General features: G+C 37.0%; 1 protein-coding gene across 1 annotated transcript; it reads right to left on the bottom strand.

Moving 5' to 3' along the window:
* Nucleotides 1-2,894: 2,894 nt before the first annotated feature.
* LOC148190767 (uncharacterized) lies at nt 2,895-13,244 on the bottom strand. Its single transcript, XM_088102109.1, has 3 exons — nt 11,799-13,244; nt 11,544-11,684; nt 2,895-3,062 (listed from the first exon to the last, which is right to left on the bottom strand). The coding sequence occupies exons 1-3, from the start codon at nt 13,242-13,244 to the stop codon at nt 2,895-2,897; spliced, it is 1,755 nt and encodes a 584-aa protein (XP_087958235.1).
* Nucleotides 13,245-18,640: the final 5,396 nt, after the last annotated feature.

Raw genomic sequence — 18,640 nt, forward strand, 5'->3', positions numbered from 1 at the left:
CTCCAACAATAAATGAGAGAAATCAGTGAGCTTAAGGACATGCTTGCTCAATTCATAGTTAGCCAAAACAAAGGCAAACAAAAATTAGAATCCTCACACAGGAAAAAGAAGTACATTGGAGACACATCCCTGAGCATGAGCTCTATAGTAGTCATCACAATGATGATTTCTTTCAAACCTCTCCTAAGAGAACCCAAAGACCTAGAGAACAATACACTAGGGAACCTAGGATTGACCTTCCTTCCCTCCATGGAAAATATGACATAGAGGAATATTTAGAGTGCGAGATGAAGGTAGAATAGTTATTTGAATTCCACCATGTAAATGATGAGAGAAGAGTATCCATAGCTACCTTGAGCTTCCAAGGCCATGATACGTATTGGTGGATTGCCTTGGTTAAAGACCTAAGAATCCGAAATCAACCTCAAATTAGATATTGGAATAAGCTTAGGCTAACCCTTAGGAGAAGACATCTACCCTTCTACTATGTAAAAAGTTTATGGACAAGTTCCATAGACTTCAACAACGAAACATGAGTGTGGAGGAGTATAGACAAAGAATGAAATTACTCATGTTGAGGGCAGGGATAAAAGATGAGCTAGAGATTACAATTGTTAGGTTCCAAAGTGGGCTAAACTATGATATTAGGGACAAGGTAAAACTCCTACCTTACAATGACCTCAATGATTTAGTCCAACTAGGTGTAGGAGTGGACTAACAATTAAAGAGAAAGACCTCCACTAGGAAGGACTACCACACCACACCACATCCTAAAAAAGGAAAGATTACAAGAAGGAGGGTAACCCATCCAAGTCCAAATACGAAGGGTTTAGGGAAAGTGGTAAAGAAAAGGAAAAGGAGAAATATTTGTCAAGAGAACCTTCCAAAGAATTTCAGACTAAAGTGATCAAGTGCTTTAGATGTAGGAGAAAAGGGCATTATGCATCTGAGTGTCGAAATCAGAGGTTTACTTACATTCTAGAGCATGAAAGTGAGAATGGAGTTTTTTCATATAATGAGTCTTGCACTTCCACTTCTGAGGAGGAAGCCTACCTTGTGAAGGTGATTTATTAATGGTGAGAAGATTTCTACAAAGTCAACACGTTGAACTAGACCAATAATAAAGAGATAACATATTCCACAAAAGATGTAAAGTTTTGAAAAAAACATGTTTAATGATTGTGGATAGTGGCTTTTACTATAATTATTGTAGCTCTAGAATGGTTGAAAAATTAGGCCTAACAGCTACACCTCATCCTAAACCGTATAAACTTCAGTGGATTAAAGAGGATGAAGGAATAGTAGCAAAGGAACAAGTGAGTGCACCCATTTCCATTGGGAATTATGATGATAAAATTATTTATGATGTAGTACCAATGGAAGCTCAACACATTTTACTTGGTAGGCCTTGACAAGTTGATAAGAAGGTTCTTCATGATGGTCTCACTAATAAAATAACCATCCATCACACGGGAAAGAATATTATTTTGTGTCTTCTTACACCTCAACAAGTAAGAGAGGACCAAATAAGTCTCAAAAAGAAGTTGGATGGAGAAAAAAAAGAAAATAGAAAAGTGAGAAAAGAGAAGAATGTGAGTTTGGAACTTAGTGCCTCTTCCAAATAAATTGTTCAACCACGAGCCTTAAAGAATTATAAAAATCTTTTGCTTGGACAACCTCATTTTCTTCTCTTAGGCAAAGAGGCATTTATTTCTATAAATTATGAACTTGAATCTATACTTGAGGGGTTGCAAAAAACTTTAAAGGAATTTAACAATTTGTTTCCTAAAGAGGTGCCAAGTGGTTTGCCACCTTTGAAGGGAATAAATGTACTATTTTTCTGGGGTGAAAATGGCTCATTTTATACCCTACGACAAGATAAATGATGCTAGCTACATTTCAAGACTCTTATTTAAGAAAATAATGTCTGATAGAGATGTTAAGTTCCTCAACCACTTTTGGAAAACTTTATGCAAAAGGCTAGAAACTAAACTCTTGTTTTCTACCACACGTCACCCTTAAGCTAATGGTCAAACTGTGTTATTGAGTGTAAGTGTAAACCAACCACAGGTAAGGGGCAAGAGCACTCCTTAGTTGAAGTGGGTGAGGTTGGGTTTATCCAAAAGAGTGGTGGAATGGTTGTTATAATCAATGTGAGAGTTTGAGAAGGTGTAAGACAATGGTTACTTTTCCTATAGAGGTTGATGCAGCGTTTATAGTAAATTTGAAGTGAGTAGTTGATTAGCCTTTAAGATCTAAGACCCGAAGAATGATAATAAAATATAGTTTATAATAAAGGGAAATAATAAAATAAAATTACAAAAGTCTAAATTTGTTTTATGGGAATTATAATTATTTTTGTCAACTAAATAAATTAATGTTTGGTGTTATTTATTTATTTATTATTTTAATAATATATGGTGTGGATTGTATAATTTAAATAGGTATGTTTGTATATATGATTCAACGAATTTGAACTAGCCTAGTCGTACGTGTATTTGTTGTTGTGTGGGGGTGTCCAAGACCAAGTATGATAACAAGAAATGTAACACCTGAATTCTGAGAGCCACTTAAGCATATCAAGTATGATAATTTTTGTAAAAAACTTAAATAAAATTGTGAAGTAAAACGTATGTATTACAAATAACCTTCATAATCAAAAGTTTTGTCATAATCAAAAGCAATGTAAAGTATTAAATACATTGGTTAAAATATAAAACCATGAAACTTTTCTTCTTCAAATCCCCATGGCTAATCCCCTCTAACGTAGTCTACTCATATCTATAAGCACCTGCATTCATGTATATGCTCCCGTATAACCCATTATATGATCATCGCAATAACAACCACCATAACAAACAAGTATGGGTGAACTAAAATAATAAACATCAAGACTAGAGCAACTCATGAGGCCCCTCTAGTAACCTTCCTCTTAGAGTTGGCCTAACCTTTCTTTGAGTCACCAAACACCGCACCATCACCATCAAACTACCTAAGTTCATGAACTCCTCACCCTTAGCCATCCTAACTTGCACAACCTCAGACCCTTTCCCCACCATTTTCTGCACCAAATATTTTCACGGGACCATCTTCATTGCATAGCTTTGGCCCAACCTAGCTAGGAGATTCTCCATCATTTAGTATTAGAGCTTTGGTTCTTGAAAAGTTAAGGCTTTTTTTCCTTATCTATCCTTTATTGTTCTGTGTTGTTGATGTTATTTCCTTACTTATCTTGTTGTGTTTTTCAATCTATCATTTGTTTTGGCAATAAAATGTGACGATTTTGAAAGTTAAACTACATCTAGGTCAGAGGTTCCTATATATCATTTGTTCAGTTTTGGTAGTTTTGGCTACTGTTTTGTGCCTTCTAAATGCTCTTAAATGTGTTGGAAATCACGTTCTTAATTTTTATGGAATCTTTATTCGTCTTTTGGTTTGGTCGTTTTGAGTTTTAATCCATCCAAGTTGTCTAGAGTCTTGTCTAGTCCTTTATATGTCATTACTTCTCAGTTGGGCTTTGAAAATTCACAAAAATATGTATTCAATTTTTTTTCCGAAAATAGTTTATGTGTGTGTTTTTGAGTGCTTTTATTTTACATATTTGAGTTTATATTTATTGTTAGATCATGAACAAGTTCATAGAGTTAGATTTTCATTATGTCATTTTTTGTGATTCATGTTATACTTGATTCTAGTAGGTTTTCTTCATTTTGGTACTATAAGTTTATGTGCTCTTTAAAAACCTTTGCAACATTCCAAATTTGGGGCTGATTAGGTGTGTATGCTGAAAATTTCAAAGAAAAGAAGAGACAAAAGGTATAAAAGAAAAAGTAGACAAAAAATACAAAAAGTAAAAACAAAAAGTAAAAGCAAAAGGCATATATAAGTACCATTTCCACCAACTTTGTGAACACTTGTATGTTGATATTGGCTGCTATTTTTCACATACAAAATGCTTTATCCAGTAGAAAAATTAATCTAAAAAGTATGTCCATAGTGCACCATTTGATCAAAGCTTGCAAAAGAAAAAAAGTATCTTGTGTTTTCTAGTAGTTTTTGGTTTTTATGGTCTATTCTAGTGTCTTTCTTTAGGTAATTTCTTTTGTTTTCCTAACCATTCTTTCTTGCAATTTATTTTCTTTCTTGTCTCCTAATTAATCTTGGCTTTGTCCATATAAACTCCTTTTGGGAAAGTCTTTGTTCATTTTAGACATTTTCTTGCTTTATCCTTATACTTTATTTCGCTTTGTGGTGTTATATTGTGATGTAGGTTTTTTTGGTGAACCAAAACAGTGAGGTTCCTTTGGAGAGCCAACACAAAACCTTGAGGTAGCATCCTAGGTAGAAGAGGCCTTATGGTAAGCTTAAATTTGTGTGTATTTCATTTTAGTTGTAATTTTGTTTTTCATTGGACTTGTAATTTGGTTTTTGTTAGGTATCTTAGGGGAGTCTTTGGTGCTCAATTCCATCTCTTAACAAGAGCCTTTAACTTTTATTTCTTTGTGCTTGTAGTTGGTTTAAGTGTGAGGGAACCAAAGTTCCTTCTAGCTTAACCTTAGGCCGTATAGCTTTAGATTCATGCGTTTTTCTTAATTGTGGTAGCTTAATGTTTGTCTAGTCTATTTCAAGTCTAAATCCCTTTAAGAATTAGGGTATAAGAGGACTTAAAGTTAACTTTGGCTAAGAAAAATTTAGCATTTAAGTAATCCTAAGTGATTCACTTTTCTTCCCTGAAAATGGATTTAATCTCTTTAAGACTTGTATACTAAGTTTCTTTGCATAAACCATTTACGAAAATATTAAAAATGTTTTTCTCTTCAATTATATATATATATATATATATATATATATATATATATATAATTACCTATCTTTTCTCTAATATAATAATCAATATTGAATCTTCATTCACTTTTTTTTTCTTCATGTTCTAAAATGAAACAAAACAAATATTAATGAAAAGTTTTGAGTTAATTAGAATGAGATTTATAAATATTATATAATTAGTCATTTTGTTTTTCTTTTCTCAGTTTATTAATATATTTATTATAGAGAGTTAAATATATATGTAATTAATTGTCTTAGTATCCTAATCTTAATATATTTTATTTTCTAAATTTTAACAATAAATAAATATAATTATTTTAATTTAATTATCTAATAACATTAAATTTCTTTTACATGTTAAAAGACTTTTTCAAAGTAACATTTAAGAAAAAAATTATTAAAAATTACAAAAAAAAAAACTCAAATATCAGTCTCATTTGATATATTCAAAAAATTTAACTCAGTTAAATTCGAAAGACTATATTTATTTATATACAATATTTGATAATTAAAAACTATATTAAAATTTGAGATAAAGATAATTTTAAATTTACATCAAATTTAAATGATTAAAAATATATTTAAATCTTTTCACTTGTTATAGTATAATATATAAGAGCCTAATAATGTTAGATTCATGTTCTATATAAACCCCCTTTTAACCACTACCATCCGCTACCTTTTCTTACATGTTATAAACGAAAACTAAAAGGTTGATAATATTAAATACAATGAAGGTCCACCATTAAAAACATATAATAATTAAAGGAAGTTATATAACATTTATGTATATATAATTATGCTGATAATCGTATAGTTGTCAGTAAAATTAGTTCTTGGTTCCGTGAATCCGGTAACAAGAAAGAAAAGATTTTAAATGTTATTAATATATTTTTTAAACAAAAAATAATTAATATTATATTGAAAAGATAAATTTAAATGCTATTAAAAGGCTAGGTGGGTGTCCGTCCAGTTCACCAATTACACTGATATTCTGATTAAATAGCAATTCAAATTATTCGGTATGCTATTATATGGCTATTTAAATATGTATTCTCACATATATGTATTCTCACAGATATGTATTTAGTCCTGGTACTATGTTACACCCATATGTATTCTCACAGATTTCATTTGGTGTAACATCCCAATAAATAGTAATTACCATTAATCAGAATTTAATCACATTTACAGAAATTACAGTGCAGTCTTAATATTTACAACAGCTGCTCAAAATAAAAACCGAACGTACTAAAATTTACAGCGTTCAGAATCTACCAAAAATAAAACGAGTCCCTGGACAAACGTTCTGCAAAACTATACAACTAACGTCCCAAAATACTATACAGAAAGATTAACAACTGCCACAGGACGAGCGCTCTACTGCTCAGCTTTAACCTCAACTTCTACCAAGTTGGCATCCTCCAAATTTTCTTCTTCCAGCATTGTTTCCAGAGGTGCCTCACCATCTGCTCACATCCACAACGGATGATCATTGCATTGACAATACGGACATACAGAAACAGTAGACAACACAAGGAAAACGCAAGGGTAAGCTTAGGTAATTTAATTTATACAATCAACATATTTTAACATAGTAAATCAATCATACATTTCATACAACATTAGATATATTTCTCGCATACAGTAGCTTATCCAATTCTCATAATTAAAGACTGTCCGGACTGTATGAAGCCATGTATCTACAGGCGTTCTTGCACCCGGGTGGTGTGGTAACTGGAAACATCCATCAGCTGCCACCCGAGGTTAACCCTATCAGTCCAAAGTACTCAATAGGACTAGGGCCTCCTGCCATTCCCACGCATGACCTACTCCCCTCTACATGAGGATGAGCACTCACGGAATATCAGGATAAACAGCCATCAGCAGCTTTACCATGGTCATACTACACTACTTCTCATATTCACACCATGGAGACGTTCCTCCTTGGAACGCTCATTCACAATCCAATCCCATAAAATTCATTCAAATACCATTCGCACATGTTAACCAGTTCTCTTATTCACATTTTCATTCTATGTTCCACTCTCTTAATTTAAACGAAGTTTATCATTTAATAGATTCAGATGATTGTATTACAGTACACTGCTATCACGTTTCTGAACAAAAGAAACGCACCATTATTCATTCACAGACGTTGAGACAATTGACTAATTTAATTGAAATTGATTCTAAAAGATCCAAGTAATACTTAGGAAAATTCTAAGTATAAAGACTTGAGATTAAATGAAAAGGACCATCACGGTTTAAATGATTTCAAAGAAATAATCAGAGCATTAGTAAATTCGGAAACGAACACTGCCAGTCAAAGACCGAACGTTAACTAATAAATTGAACGAATGCTGTGAAGTTCGCTCACGAGCAATGATAAGGTCGAGCGTTCAGTAGAAACTGAACCCTCCTTAGGACGAACGCTAGGTCAATGACCGAGCACCAAATAGAACGAACGCTCATCTGAACGGACTTTCGGTATCAGACCGAACGCTAACTAGGACGAACGCTCAATCTAAGACCGAGAGTTCCTTTGGACAAACGCTCAGTCTAATACTAAGCGATGCTTATGACGAACGCTGGTAAACAAAACCGAACGTCCTAACTATACTTCAATTTATTTTCAATAATTGGACACGCTAGGCTAAGCCGAACGCTCACGCCTAACTCTTGACACCAATAACGCTCGTTCTTAATCAGAGTCCTTTCCAAATGAAAGAATCCTCATGCTAAGTGATGTTCCAGGGAAACCGAACGGTATAAGACCGTTCGATAACGAGCGTACAAGATCAATCAGAGAAGATAAGAATTTCCAGATTTTTCAAACAGATAATTTCACAGTTTTCATATGATTAGGACTTTAAAATTTCATCTTCACCATAAATCTCATACATTACAGAATTCATATTGTCATCTCATAAATCCAGACTCCAATCATATTCCAAATCATATATTACACATTCTGCATAAAATCCAACAATATTCATCATCTCATCAACCCGAATTATCCATTTTCAAGTGCAGACATATCAGCATCAACATACAGTTTCACACATTATCATTCATATACAACCAGTGCCACAGGATCTTTCATACATACTCAAACATCAAATATTTCATGCATTTCAGACATCCAGTACACTTCATTACTGTCATGAACCTCAAACCAGTATTAAATTAAATTACTAAAGCTTCCCTTACCTGTCTAGCAGTAAACTCCAAATGCTTATGGTTTCTCTAGTGCTCTCACGGCTTTCTACCCAACGAGTCACTCCAAGATTCTCACTAAATCTAATAAACCAAAATGACATAAGGTTCAGACCTATAACTCATGCATGCAACCAGAAATTGGTTCGCATGAACTAAATAGATAAAGGTGCAGAGACGAGAACTTACCAGTTCAGTTCTCAGTTCTGTTTGGTTCAGAAGAATGCTCACGGTGCAGAGAGGTTTCCTACGGTGTCTGAAATGAGATTGGAGGAGATGAAGGTGAGTTATCTTAGAGAGAACATGAAAGAGTTCAGGGAGAATACAGAGAAGATGGAAGGCCAGAATTTCTTGAGGAAGAAGAAGATTGCATGGAAGGAAGAGAAGTGTTTTCAGAGAAATTGTTTTTCTCTTCCTCGTCAAACAATGGTGCACTCACATACTGCCACCTGATTTCCACTACAGCTTTTGGAAGCTTCCAACGTGACAGATGGCATTAGTGCATGCAGAGAGGAAAAGAGTGGAATTTGACGTGGCACAGTGCATTTAAAAATGTGATCAGAGAATGGATTTGTATATATTAATTTATCAGGGTTTCACATTCCCCCTAACTAAAAAAATTTTCGTCCTCGAAAATCCTAAGGCTTACCAGGAAATAGGTGCGGGTATAATTCTCTCACAGCCTCTTCAACCTCCCATGTTGAGTCACCAGTCTTTGCATTCCACACCACTTTTACGAGACGAACATCTTTGCCTTTGTAGAGTCTGGTGCGGCTGTCTTCCACACAAACAGGTTGCATCTCCAGTGTCCTGTCTGGGCGAATTTGGATGTCTTCTAACTCCAGTACATGTGATGGATCAGCTATATATTTCCGGAGTTGTGAAACATGAAAGACTGGATGAAGGTTGGACAGTTGAGGTGGTAAAGCCAGTTCATACGCAACTGATCCAATCTTCTTCAGAATTTGATAAGGTCCAACGTACTTAGGTGATAGCTTCTTTGGACGAAGAACTCTCCCCACTCCAGTGATTGGATTCAGCCTGAGGAACACGTGATCTCCAGCAGCAAACTCTAAGGGTCTTCTTCTCTTATCAGCATACGATTTCTGCCTGCTTTGAGACGTCTTCAATCGTTCTTGGATTAATTTCACCTTCTCAGTTGTTTGTTGGATTAATTCAGGTTCGGTTACTGCAGTCTCACCTTCTTAGAACCAACACAAAGGAGTTCTACACTTTCTTCCATAAAGAGCTTCAAACGGTGCCATTCCTATGCTTGCTTGAAAGCTGTTATTGTATGTGAATTCAACAAGCGGCAGAACTTCATCCCATACTCCCATATGATCTATAACACACGTCCTCAACAAGTCTTCAAGAGTCTGGATGGTTCGTTCAGATTGGCCATCCGTCTGAGGGTGATAAGCAGAACTCATTTGCAGTTTGCTTCCCAATTCTCCTTGCAATGACTGCCAAAAACGAGATGTGAATCTCGTGTCTCGATCTGATATAATGCTTGAAGGAACTCCATGTAATCTAACAATCTCTTTAACGTATAATTTGGCCAAGTTTGTCATGGACATCTTTAAATTAACAGCCAGGAAATGGGCGCTCTTAGTCAATCTATCCACAATCACCCAAATTGAATCATGGTTTCGGACTGTACATGGCAGATGAGTCACAAAATCCATGGAGATGCTGTCCCACTTCCATTCTGGAATTTCCAATGGCTGCAGCAATCCCCCTGGTCTTTGATGTTCAGCCTTGGCTCTTTGACAGGTTAAGCAAGAGGACACAAAACGTGCAATGTCACTCTTCATACCAGGCCACCAGAAGGATAAACGAAGGTCTTGATACATCTTAGTCATGCCAGGATGCATGCTAAGACGGCTGTGATGTCCCTCCTCCATTATAATCCGCTTCAGCTCACTGTCATTTGGAATGCACGTCCTATCCATGTAACGCAATAGGCCATCCGTTCCAACATTGAATTCTTTGGCTTGATCCGAACCAAGCACGCTCAAGATCTTCACCAGTTCTTCATCCTCACGTTGCTTCCTCCTAATTTGATCAAACACATCACTGGAAATTCTAAGGTTACAGCACCTGATAACGTTCGCTCCTAAGTCAAACTGTAACCTTAGATCTCTAAAACTCTCCACCAAGTTCAGCTCCTTCACCATCATTGCCGAGACCCTTACTGCCTTCCTATTCAATGCATCAGCAACCACATTGGCTTTTCCAGGATGATACAGCAGTTCGAATTCATAATCCTTCAAGAATTCAAGCCACCTCCTTTGCCTCATATTCAATTCCTTTTGATCAAAGAGGTACTTGAGACTCTTGTGATCACTAAACACTTGAAATGTTGCACCGTACAGATAATGTCTCCATATTTTCAAAGCAAACACCACTGCTGCCAGCTCCAAATCGTGTGTGGGGTAATTCTTCTCATGAATTTTCAACTGCCTGGAAGCGTAAGCCACTGCCCTCTTTTCCTGCATCAGTACACGGCCCAAACCTTGATACGATGCATCACAATACACTTCAAAAGGTTTGGCCGTGTCTGGAATGACCAACACAGGAGCACTCGTTAATTTCCTCTTTAATTCCTGGAAGCTCTCCTCACATCTATCTGTCCAAGCAAACGGCTGGTCCTTCCTGGTGAGGTAAGTCAGAGGGGCTACTATCTTAGAAAATCCTTCAATGAATCTCCTATAATAGCCCGCAAGTCCCACAAAGCTTCTAACCTCCGTGACTGAACGTGGACTCTCCCAATCCAGCACTGCTTTCACCTTGGCTGGATCCACTGCAATACCACCAGCAGAAACAACGTGCCCCAAAAATTGGATCTCCTTCATCCAGAATTCACATTTTGAACGCTTGGCATACAGCTCTTTCTCCCTCAATACGCTCAAGACAATCCTCAAGTGGTCTTCATGTTCTTCAAAGTTCTTGGAATATATGAGGATTTCATCAATAAACACCACGACAAACTTATCAAGGTACGGCCTGAAGATTCTGTTCATATAGTCCATGAAGATTGCAGGTGCGTTTGTCACTCCAAAGGGCATCACCACGTACTCATAATGGCCATAACGAGACCGAAATGCAGTCTTCTGAATGTCCTCTTCTTTCACTCTAATTTGATGATAGCCCGAACGTAAATCAATTTTAGAAAATACACACGCACCATGCAACTGGTCCAGCAGGTCATCAATCCTTGGAAGAGGATACTTGTTCTTGATGGTCAGCTTATTAAGTTGTCTATAATCAATGCATAGCCGTGAGCTGCCATCCTTCTTCTTGACCAACAATACAGGCGCTCCCCACGGTGAAGCACTTGGCCTGATGAACTTCTTATCCATTAACTCTTCAATTTGCTTCTTAAGCTCCACCAACTCAGCTGGTGCCATTCTGTAAGGTTGAACCGAGATGGGTGCAGCAGTGGTTACCAAATCAATTGTGAATTCTACCTCACGGATGGGAGGTAGACCAGGTACTTCATCCGGAAAAACATCTGGAAATTCCTCCACTACTGTTCGTTCTCCACTGTTATCAACATTGGATGAACGCTCCATCTCACTGCTTTCATACGTCATGATAAGGAAACAGCTTGCCCCCTCCATGATATCCTCCTTAAACTGCCCAAGAGTGATTGACAGTTCTTCCTCTTCTTCATCTGGAAAGACTAACTCCTTCTTCCCACAGTCAATGAGGATCCGATTGGTAGCCAACCAATCCATCCCCAAAATTACTTCTAAATCTTGCAGAGGTAAGCAAATGAGATTGACCTTATATCTACGCCCCTCAACTTCTATAGGACATCTTACACAAACGGTAGACGTCTTGATCCCACCAGCCGCTGGGGTTGACACCACCAGGTCAAACTGTAATTCACTCTCCACTATTCCTAGTTTCTCAACACACGCCTTCGAGATGAAGGAATGAGTTGCCCCCGAGTCATACAGTACACAGCAAGGCTTTCCATACAACATGCAAGTGCTGGTGATGAGTGTACCTGAACGAGCAGCTTCAGCACCAGTGATTGCGTACACCCTTCCTGTGGCTTGCGCACGTCCACCTCTCCCTTGTTGGGTTCTCCCAGTGTTCGGCGGCCTCATTGCCGCACGTCCTCCCATATTGCACTCGTTCTCCAAGTGGCCATTCTGTCTGCAACGAGTACAATATTTTCCTCCTGGCAACTGTGGACAAGCCCACCGATAGTGTGGTCCTCCACACTGATAACAGGTTAAGCTTCTCGGCTGTCCAGATTGGCCAACAGTGACCAAAGCTTGTGATCCGCCAGAGGATTGAGTGGGACGAGTATATGGGGACCCTCTCACATTTGATGCACCTCTGGACAAAACCGGACCCCTACTCACTTGTTGTTTCTTATGTTTTTCGGCCTCAGCAATGTTCTTCTCAAGCACCTTTGCTCTCTTAACCATAGCAGGGAAGGATCTGATACCCAGGCAGGATATTAATACTTTCATATCACTTCTCAACCCGTTCTCAAACTTCCTGCATTGCCATTCTTCGCTGGTAGCCATGGTATTGAAACGGACAAGATGTTTGAATTTGTTGGTGTATTCTGAGACGGACATACTGCCTTGCACCAATTGAAGGAACTCCACCTCCTTAGCAAAACGCACACTGTCTGGGAAATATTCTTCATAGAATTTAGTCCTGAAAACCTCCCAAGAAATTGGACTTTGGGCTTCGGTCAACAGCATCTTCACACTTGACCACCAATGGCTAGCTTCTCCTGTCAACAAATATTCTGTAAATGCCAAACGGTTTTCATTTGGACATCTTTTAGCATCATAGATCCGCTCCATATCTCTAAGCCACTGATCCGCTTCATCAGGAAGGCCTTTTCCATTGAACTTTGCAGGGTGGTGCTGCAAGAAGCTTTCCAAACTCCATTCGGCATTAGGTGCAGCAGTAGAAGAAGAGGCTCCTGGTGTGCCTCTAGTAGAGGTCAGCAGGTCCATCAACTGCCTCTGAGTTGCTTCAGAGCTGATACGTGAGGCCTCCAAACTATTCAGTGCTTCCTGGTTTTGCCTCATTAAAGCAGCATTTTGCTCAATTAAGGTTGTGTTCTGTTGTTGCAGCCTATCAATGACTGTCTCCAACATTCTGGTGTTGCTAGAAGTGTCAGCCTCGTTTGGCTGAGGTGGGGGATGAAGTCTAGGCGCCATTCGTTTTCTGGATCAGAGAAAACGTAAGTTAGTTATGTTCAAGAGTTAAAAAAAATAATAACTCATCAACACACAATAAGCACACAACGAAAGTCTAGTGTACTCATAACCCTACATGTCCTTAAAAGAACAAAACTGCTCTGATACCAATAAATGTAACATCCCAATAAATAGTAATTACCATTAATCAGAATTTAATCACATTTACAGAGATTACAGTGCAGTCTTAATATTTACAACAGCTGCTCAAAATAAAAACCGAACGTACTAAAATTTACAGCGTTCATAATCTACCAAAAATAAAACGAGTCCCTAGACAAACGTTCTGCAAAACTATACAACTAACGTCCCAAAATACTATACAGAAAGATTAACAACTGCCACAGGACGAGCGCTCTACTGCTCAGCTTTAACCTCAACTTCTACCAAGTTGGCATCCTCCAAATTTTCTTCTTCCAGCATTGTTTCCAGAGGTGCCTCACCATCTGCTCACATCCACAACGGATGATCATTGCATTGACAATACGGACATACAGAAACAGTAGACAACACAAGGAAAACGCAAGGGTAAGCTTAGGTAATTTAATTTATACAATCAACATATTTTAACATAGTAAATCAATCATACATTTCATACAACATTAGATATATTTCTCGCATACAGTAGCTTATCCAATTCTCATAATTAAAGACTGTCCGGACTGTATGAAGCCATGTATCTACAGGCGTTCTTGCACCCGGGTGGTGTGGTAACTGGAAACATCCATCAGCTGCCACCCGAGGTTAACCCTATCAGTCCAAAGTACTCAATAGGACTAGGGCCTCCTGCCATTCCCACGCATGACCTACTCCCCTCTACATGAGGATGAGCACTCACGGAATATCAGGATAAACAGCCATCAGCAGCTTTACCATGGTCATACTACACTACTTCTCATATTCACACCATGGAGACGTTCCTCCTTGGAACGCTCATTCACAATCCAATCCCATAAAATTCATTCAAATACCATTCGCACATGTTAACCAGTTCTCTTATTCACATTTTCATTCTATGTTCCACTCTCTTAATTTAAACGAAGTTTATCATTTAATAGATTCAGATGATTGTATTACAGTACACTGCTATCACGTTTCTGAACAAAAGAAACGCACCATTATTCATTCACAGACGTTGAGACAATTGACTAATTTAATTGAAATTGATTCTAAAAGATCCAAGTAATACTTAGGAAAATTCTAAGTATAAAGACTTGAGATTAAATGAAAAGGACCATCACAGTTTAAATGATTTCAAAGAAATAATCAGAGCATTAGTAAATTCGGAAACGAACACTGCCAGTCAAAGACCGAACGTTAACTAATAAATTGAACGAATGCTGTGAAGTTCGCTCACGAGCAATGATAAGGTCGAGCATTCAGTAGAAACTGAACCCTCCTTAGGACGAACGCTAGGTCAATGACCGAGCACCAAATAGAACGAACGCTCATCTGAACGGACTTTCGGTATCAGACCGAACGCTAACTAGGACGAACGCTCAATCTAAGACCGAGAGTTCCTTTGGACAAACGCTCAGTCTAATACTAAGCGATGCTTATGACGAACGCTGGTAAACAAAACCGAACGTCCTAACTATACTTCAATTTATTTTCAATAATTGGACACGCTAGGCTAAGCCGAACGCTCACGCCTAACTCTTGACACCAATAACGCTCGTTCTTAATCAGAGTCCTTTCCAAATGAAAGAATCCTCATGCTAAGTGATGTTCCAGGGAAACCGAACGGTATAAGACCGTTCGATAACGAGCGTACAAGATCAATCAGAGAAGATAAGAATTTCCAGATTTTTCAAACAGATAATTTCACAGTTTTCATATGATTAGGACTTTAAAATTTCATCTTCACCATAAATCTCATACATTACAGAATTCATATTGTCATCTCATAAATCCAGACTCCAATCATATTCCAAATCATATATTACACATTCTGCATAAAATCCAACAATATTCATCATCTCATCAACCCGAATTATCCATTTTCAAGTGCAGACATATCAGCATCAACATACAGTTTCACACATTATCATTCATATACAACCAGTGCCACAGGATCTTTCATACATACTCAAACATCAAATATTTCATGCATTTCAGACATCCAGTACACTTCATTACTGTCATGAACCTCAAACCAGTATTAAATTAAATTACTAAAGCTTCCCTTACCTGTCTAGCAGTGAACTCCAAATGCTTATGGTTTCTCTAGTGCTCTCACGGCTTTCTACCCAACGAGTCACTCCAAGATTCTCACTAAATCTAATAAACCAAAATGACATAAGGTTCAGACCTATAACTCATGCATGCAACCAGAAATTGGTTCGCATGAACTAAATAGATAAAGGTGCAGAGACGAGAACTTACCAGTTCAGTTCTCAGTTCTGTTTGGTTCAGAAGAATGCTCACGGTGCAGAGAGGTTTCCTACGGTGTCTGAAATGAGATTGGAGGAGATGAAGGTGAGTTATCTTAGAGAGAACATGAAAGAGTTCAGGGAGAATACAGAGAAGATGGAAGGCCAGAATTTCTTGAGGAAGAAGAAGATTGCATGGAAGGAAGAGAAGTGTTTTCAGAGAAATTGTTTTTCTCTTCCTCGTCAAACAATGGTGCACTCACATACTGCCACCTGATTTCCACTACAGCTTTTGGAAGCTTCCAACGTGACAGATGGCATTAGTGCATGCAGAGAGGAAAAGAGTGGAATTTGACGTGGCACAGTGCATTTAAAAATGTGATCAGAGAATGGATTTGTATATATTAATTTATCAGGGTTTCACATTTGGCATTTTAAGCGAATATTTTTGAGATGTTTTCTCTTCAAAAAACTTTTCTTTAAATGATCATTCTAAATCCGTTTTATATTAAATTTAAATTTCTTAAAATAAAATCTGAAATTTAAAGAAAATCACATAAAATATCAATGAGTTATATAAATAAGCCTGTCTTAAAACTAAAATTAATATACATATATTATTAGCGTATAAAATAATAGAAAAATTATAACAACAATTATATTTTAACTTAACAGAATAAAATAATAGGACGAAAATATAAACATAGTACATAATAAATAATTTATTTAATTTTTTGCTTTTGCAATAAATCCTCATTTAAAAATAAAAATGTACTTAATACATATACGGTTACAAAATTTTTATTTGACCACAAATTAGTCTCATCTTATCCAAGTATAAGTTAGTTAGTTTCTTCTGGATCACAAACTTGACAGTTTTTATTTAGTTACAAGTTTGTCAGTTCCTACCTGACCACAACTCAGCCTTATGCTATTCGGCCACAAGCTTACCAGTTTTTACCTAGATACAAGCCAACCTATTTCTACTTGGTTCTAACTCGATCTCTCATATTCTAATGGCATATTATTTTTTAACTTAGCAATTCTGAGTCAAACAACTGATTCATGAAGGGTCACAGACCCACCTAGACCTATATAGGTGAGGACCTATAAATCCATAATTATCCTATAAATAGTACACTCATCGAGGTAAATAATTTACATTCATATTTACAACATTAATTGTTCTCTGACACAGTCAACTAACTTAGGCCTCAGAGTGTCTTTTACAGGCACACTACTATTAGTCCATGGAGGACGAGTACAAAGAGAAGGTCGAAAGGAAGAACACTTGATGCATGGAAGATTGAGGTAGTCTGTGGAACTCATTTTTTGAGGGTGTATTCAGCTCCGAAAGCATAATTGTTATACTTGAAAGGTTATTGAAAAATATACAAATTTTCTTTGTTTTTCTTTACATTTGGACTACAGTAGAGGACGACTACCGAGTACTAAGAAGATTGAGGAACTAATGTACTATACATGGCTTGATGTTACACGGTCGCTGGCCAGTTCCTATTAGGCCACAAGCTGGTCAGTTCCTACCCAAGCACAAGTTAGCCTAATCCTACCTGGACATAAGTCAGCCTATTCCTACCAGGTCACAAGCCGACCTACTTGGCTCTAACCCGACTTGTCATACTCTAATAGCATACTATTCTTTAACTTAACATATTCTAAATCAGACCACTAACTCATGAAGTAAATGGGTCATAGGCCCACCCAAGCCCATGTAGGTGGTGGCCAACAAACTCATAATTATCTTATAAATAGTACATTAATCGAGATAAATAATTTACGTTCATATTTGTAACATTAATTGCTACCTGACGCACCCGACTAACTTGGGCTTTAGAGTGTCCTTTGCAGGCACAATACCATCAATCCATGGAGGACGAGGGAGGGCAGAAAGAAGAACAGTTGACACATGGAAGAATGGGGTAGTCCATGTAGATCAGCTTCACAAAGTGTACTCGACTTTATAAGTACAATTAATATACTTGAAATTTTATTGATAAAGATTCCAATTTCCTTTTCTTTTCTTTGCATTAATTTGCAGTATAGGTAAACTATTGGGTACTTACTATCGGTATCATGTTTTGTAAACTAAAGGTGATCTACAACTATTTTTTAGTGAGGTCTTTCAATGTCTTCAAGTCATGAGAAGATTGGTGGGGTGATGAACTCTAGACAACCTAATGTTATTTGGCCACAAGTCGGGTTGATCCAGATTGTGAAGACAAGATCGTGAGAGAGAGAGACTAGGATCGTCTAAAGCTTCTCTGGTTTTGAACTTTAACAAACAACATTAAAGGAAATAGCATGGAAAAAATAAAAAAGAGCACAAACACAAAGAAAAAATTATAATGATTATAAAACGTCTAAACACTAAAAGTCAGAGAATACAAAAAACACTCAATGTCACAAAGAAAAACTAAATATAACATAGGAGTACAAAGTCTACATTAGAAGCATCAATATGTCAAGCCAAATCTAAGTAAAATCAAGATCACATCTAGAGCTACATAAAAAAACAGAAGTGATAAGCTTAAAGAACATAGAAAAAGCCTGCACATAATATGTTTAAAAATATACAATCACAAGAAATGAATATAAGAAATGTCAAATAAAACACTAAGTGCAAGAACCGTCAGGGTGATACTCAGTTCTAGTCAGAGTAACAGGGGTTACTAGGTTTGACTAGCACAACCAGGAGTGGTAAAAATACTCATGTACTTCATTGAAAATCTAGTGAAACCCTCTAAGTTATCTTAGAGGAGAATTGGACGAAACTCAGTTGAGTGAACCAATATAAGATGTTTGTGTGTGATGTCTTAGCTTTACAAACATATTATTTTCAAATACATCAGATGTTCCGAAAGTAAATCACTAACATGCATGCTTATCAATGGATATTTCTTCATCTAAGAGTTACTTCTCCTAAACGCTATGAAGATTATCTAAACACCATGACTATAAACATAT

The sequence above is a fragment of the Vigna umbellata genome, chromosome 11, assembly GCF_029865625.1.
Source record: "Vigna umbellata cultivar VRB3 chromosome 11, Vumbellata_1.0, whole genome shotgun sequence".
Taxonomy (NCBI): Eukaryota; Viridiplantae; Streptophyta; class Magnoliopsida; order Fabales; family Fabaceae; genus Vigna; species Vigna umbellata.

Bases quoted from the DNA above. Each gene is read 5' to 3' on its own strand.
- LOC148190767 (XM_088102109.1), bottom strand. From the start codon at position 13,244: ATGGCGCCTAGACTTCATCCCCCACCTCAGCCAAACGAGGCTGACACT. The intron at 11,685-11,798 runs GTAATTTTGGGG...ACTCTTGGGCAG, and splicing joins TACCTCTGCAAGATTTAGAA to TTTAAGGAGGATATCATGGA. The intron at 3,063-11,543 runs GTACCTGGTCTA...TATTTGGTGCAG, and splicing joins CAGATGTTTTTCCGGATGAA to AAAATGGTGGGGAAAGGGTC.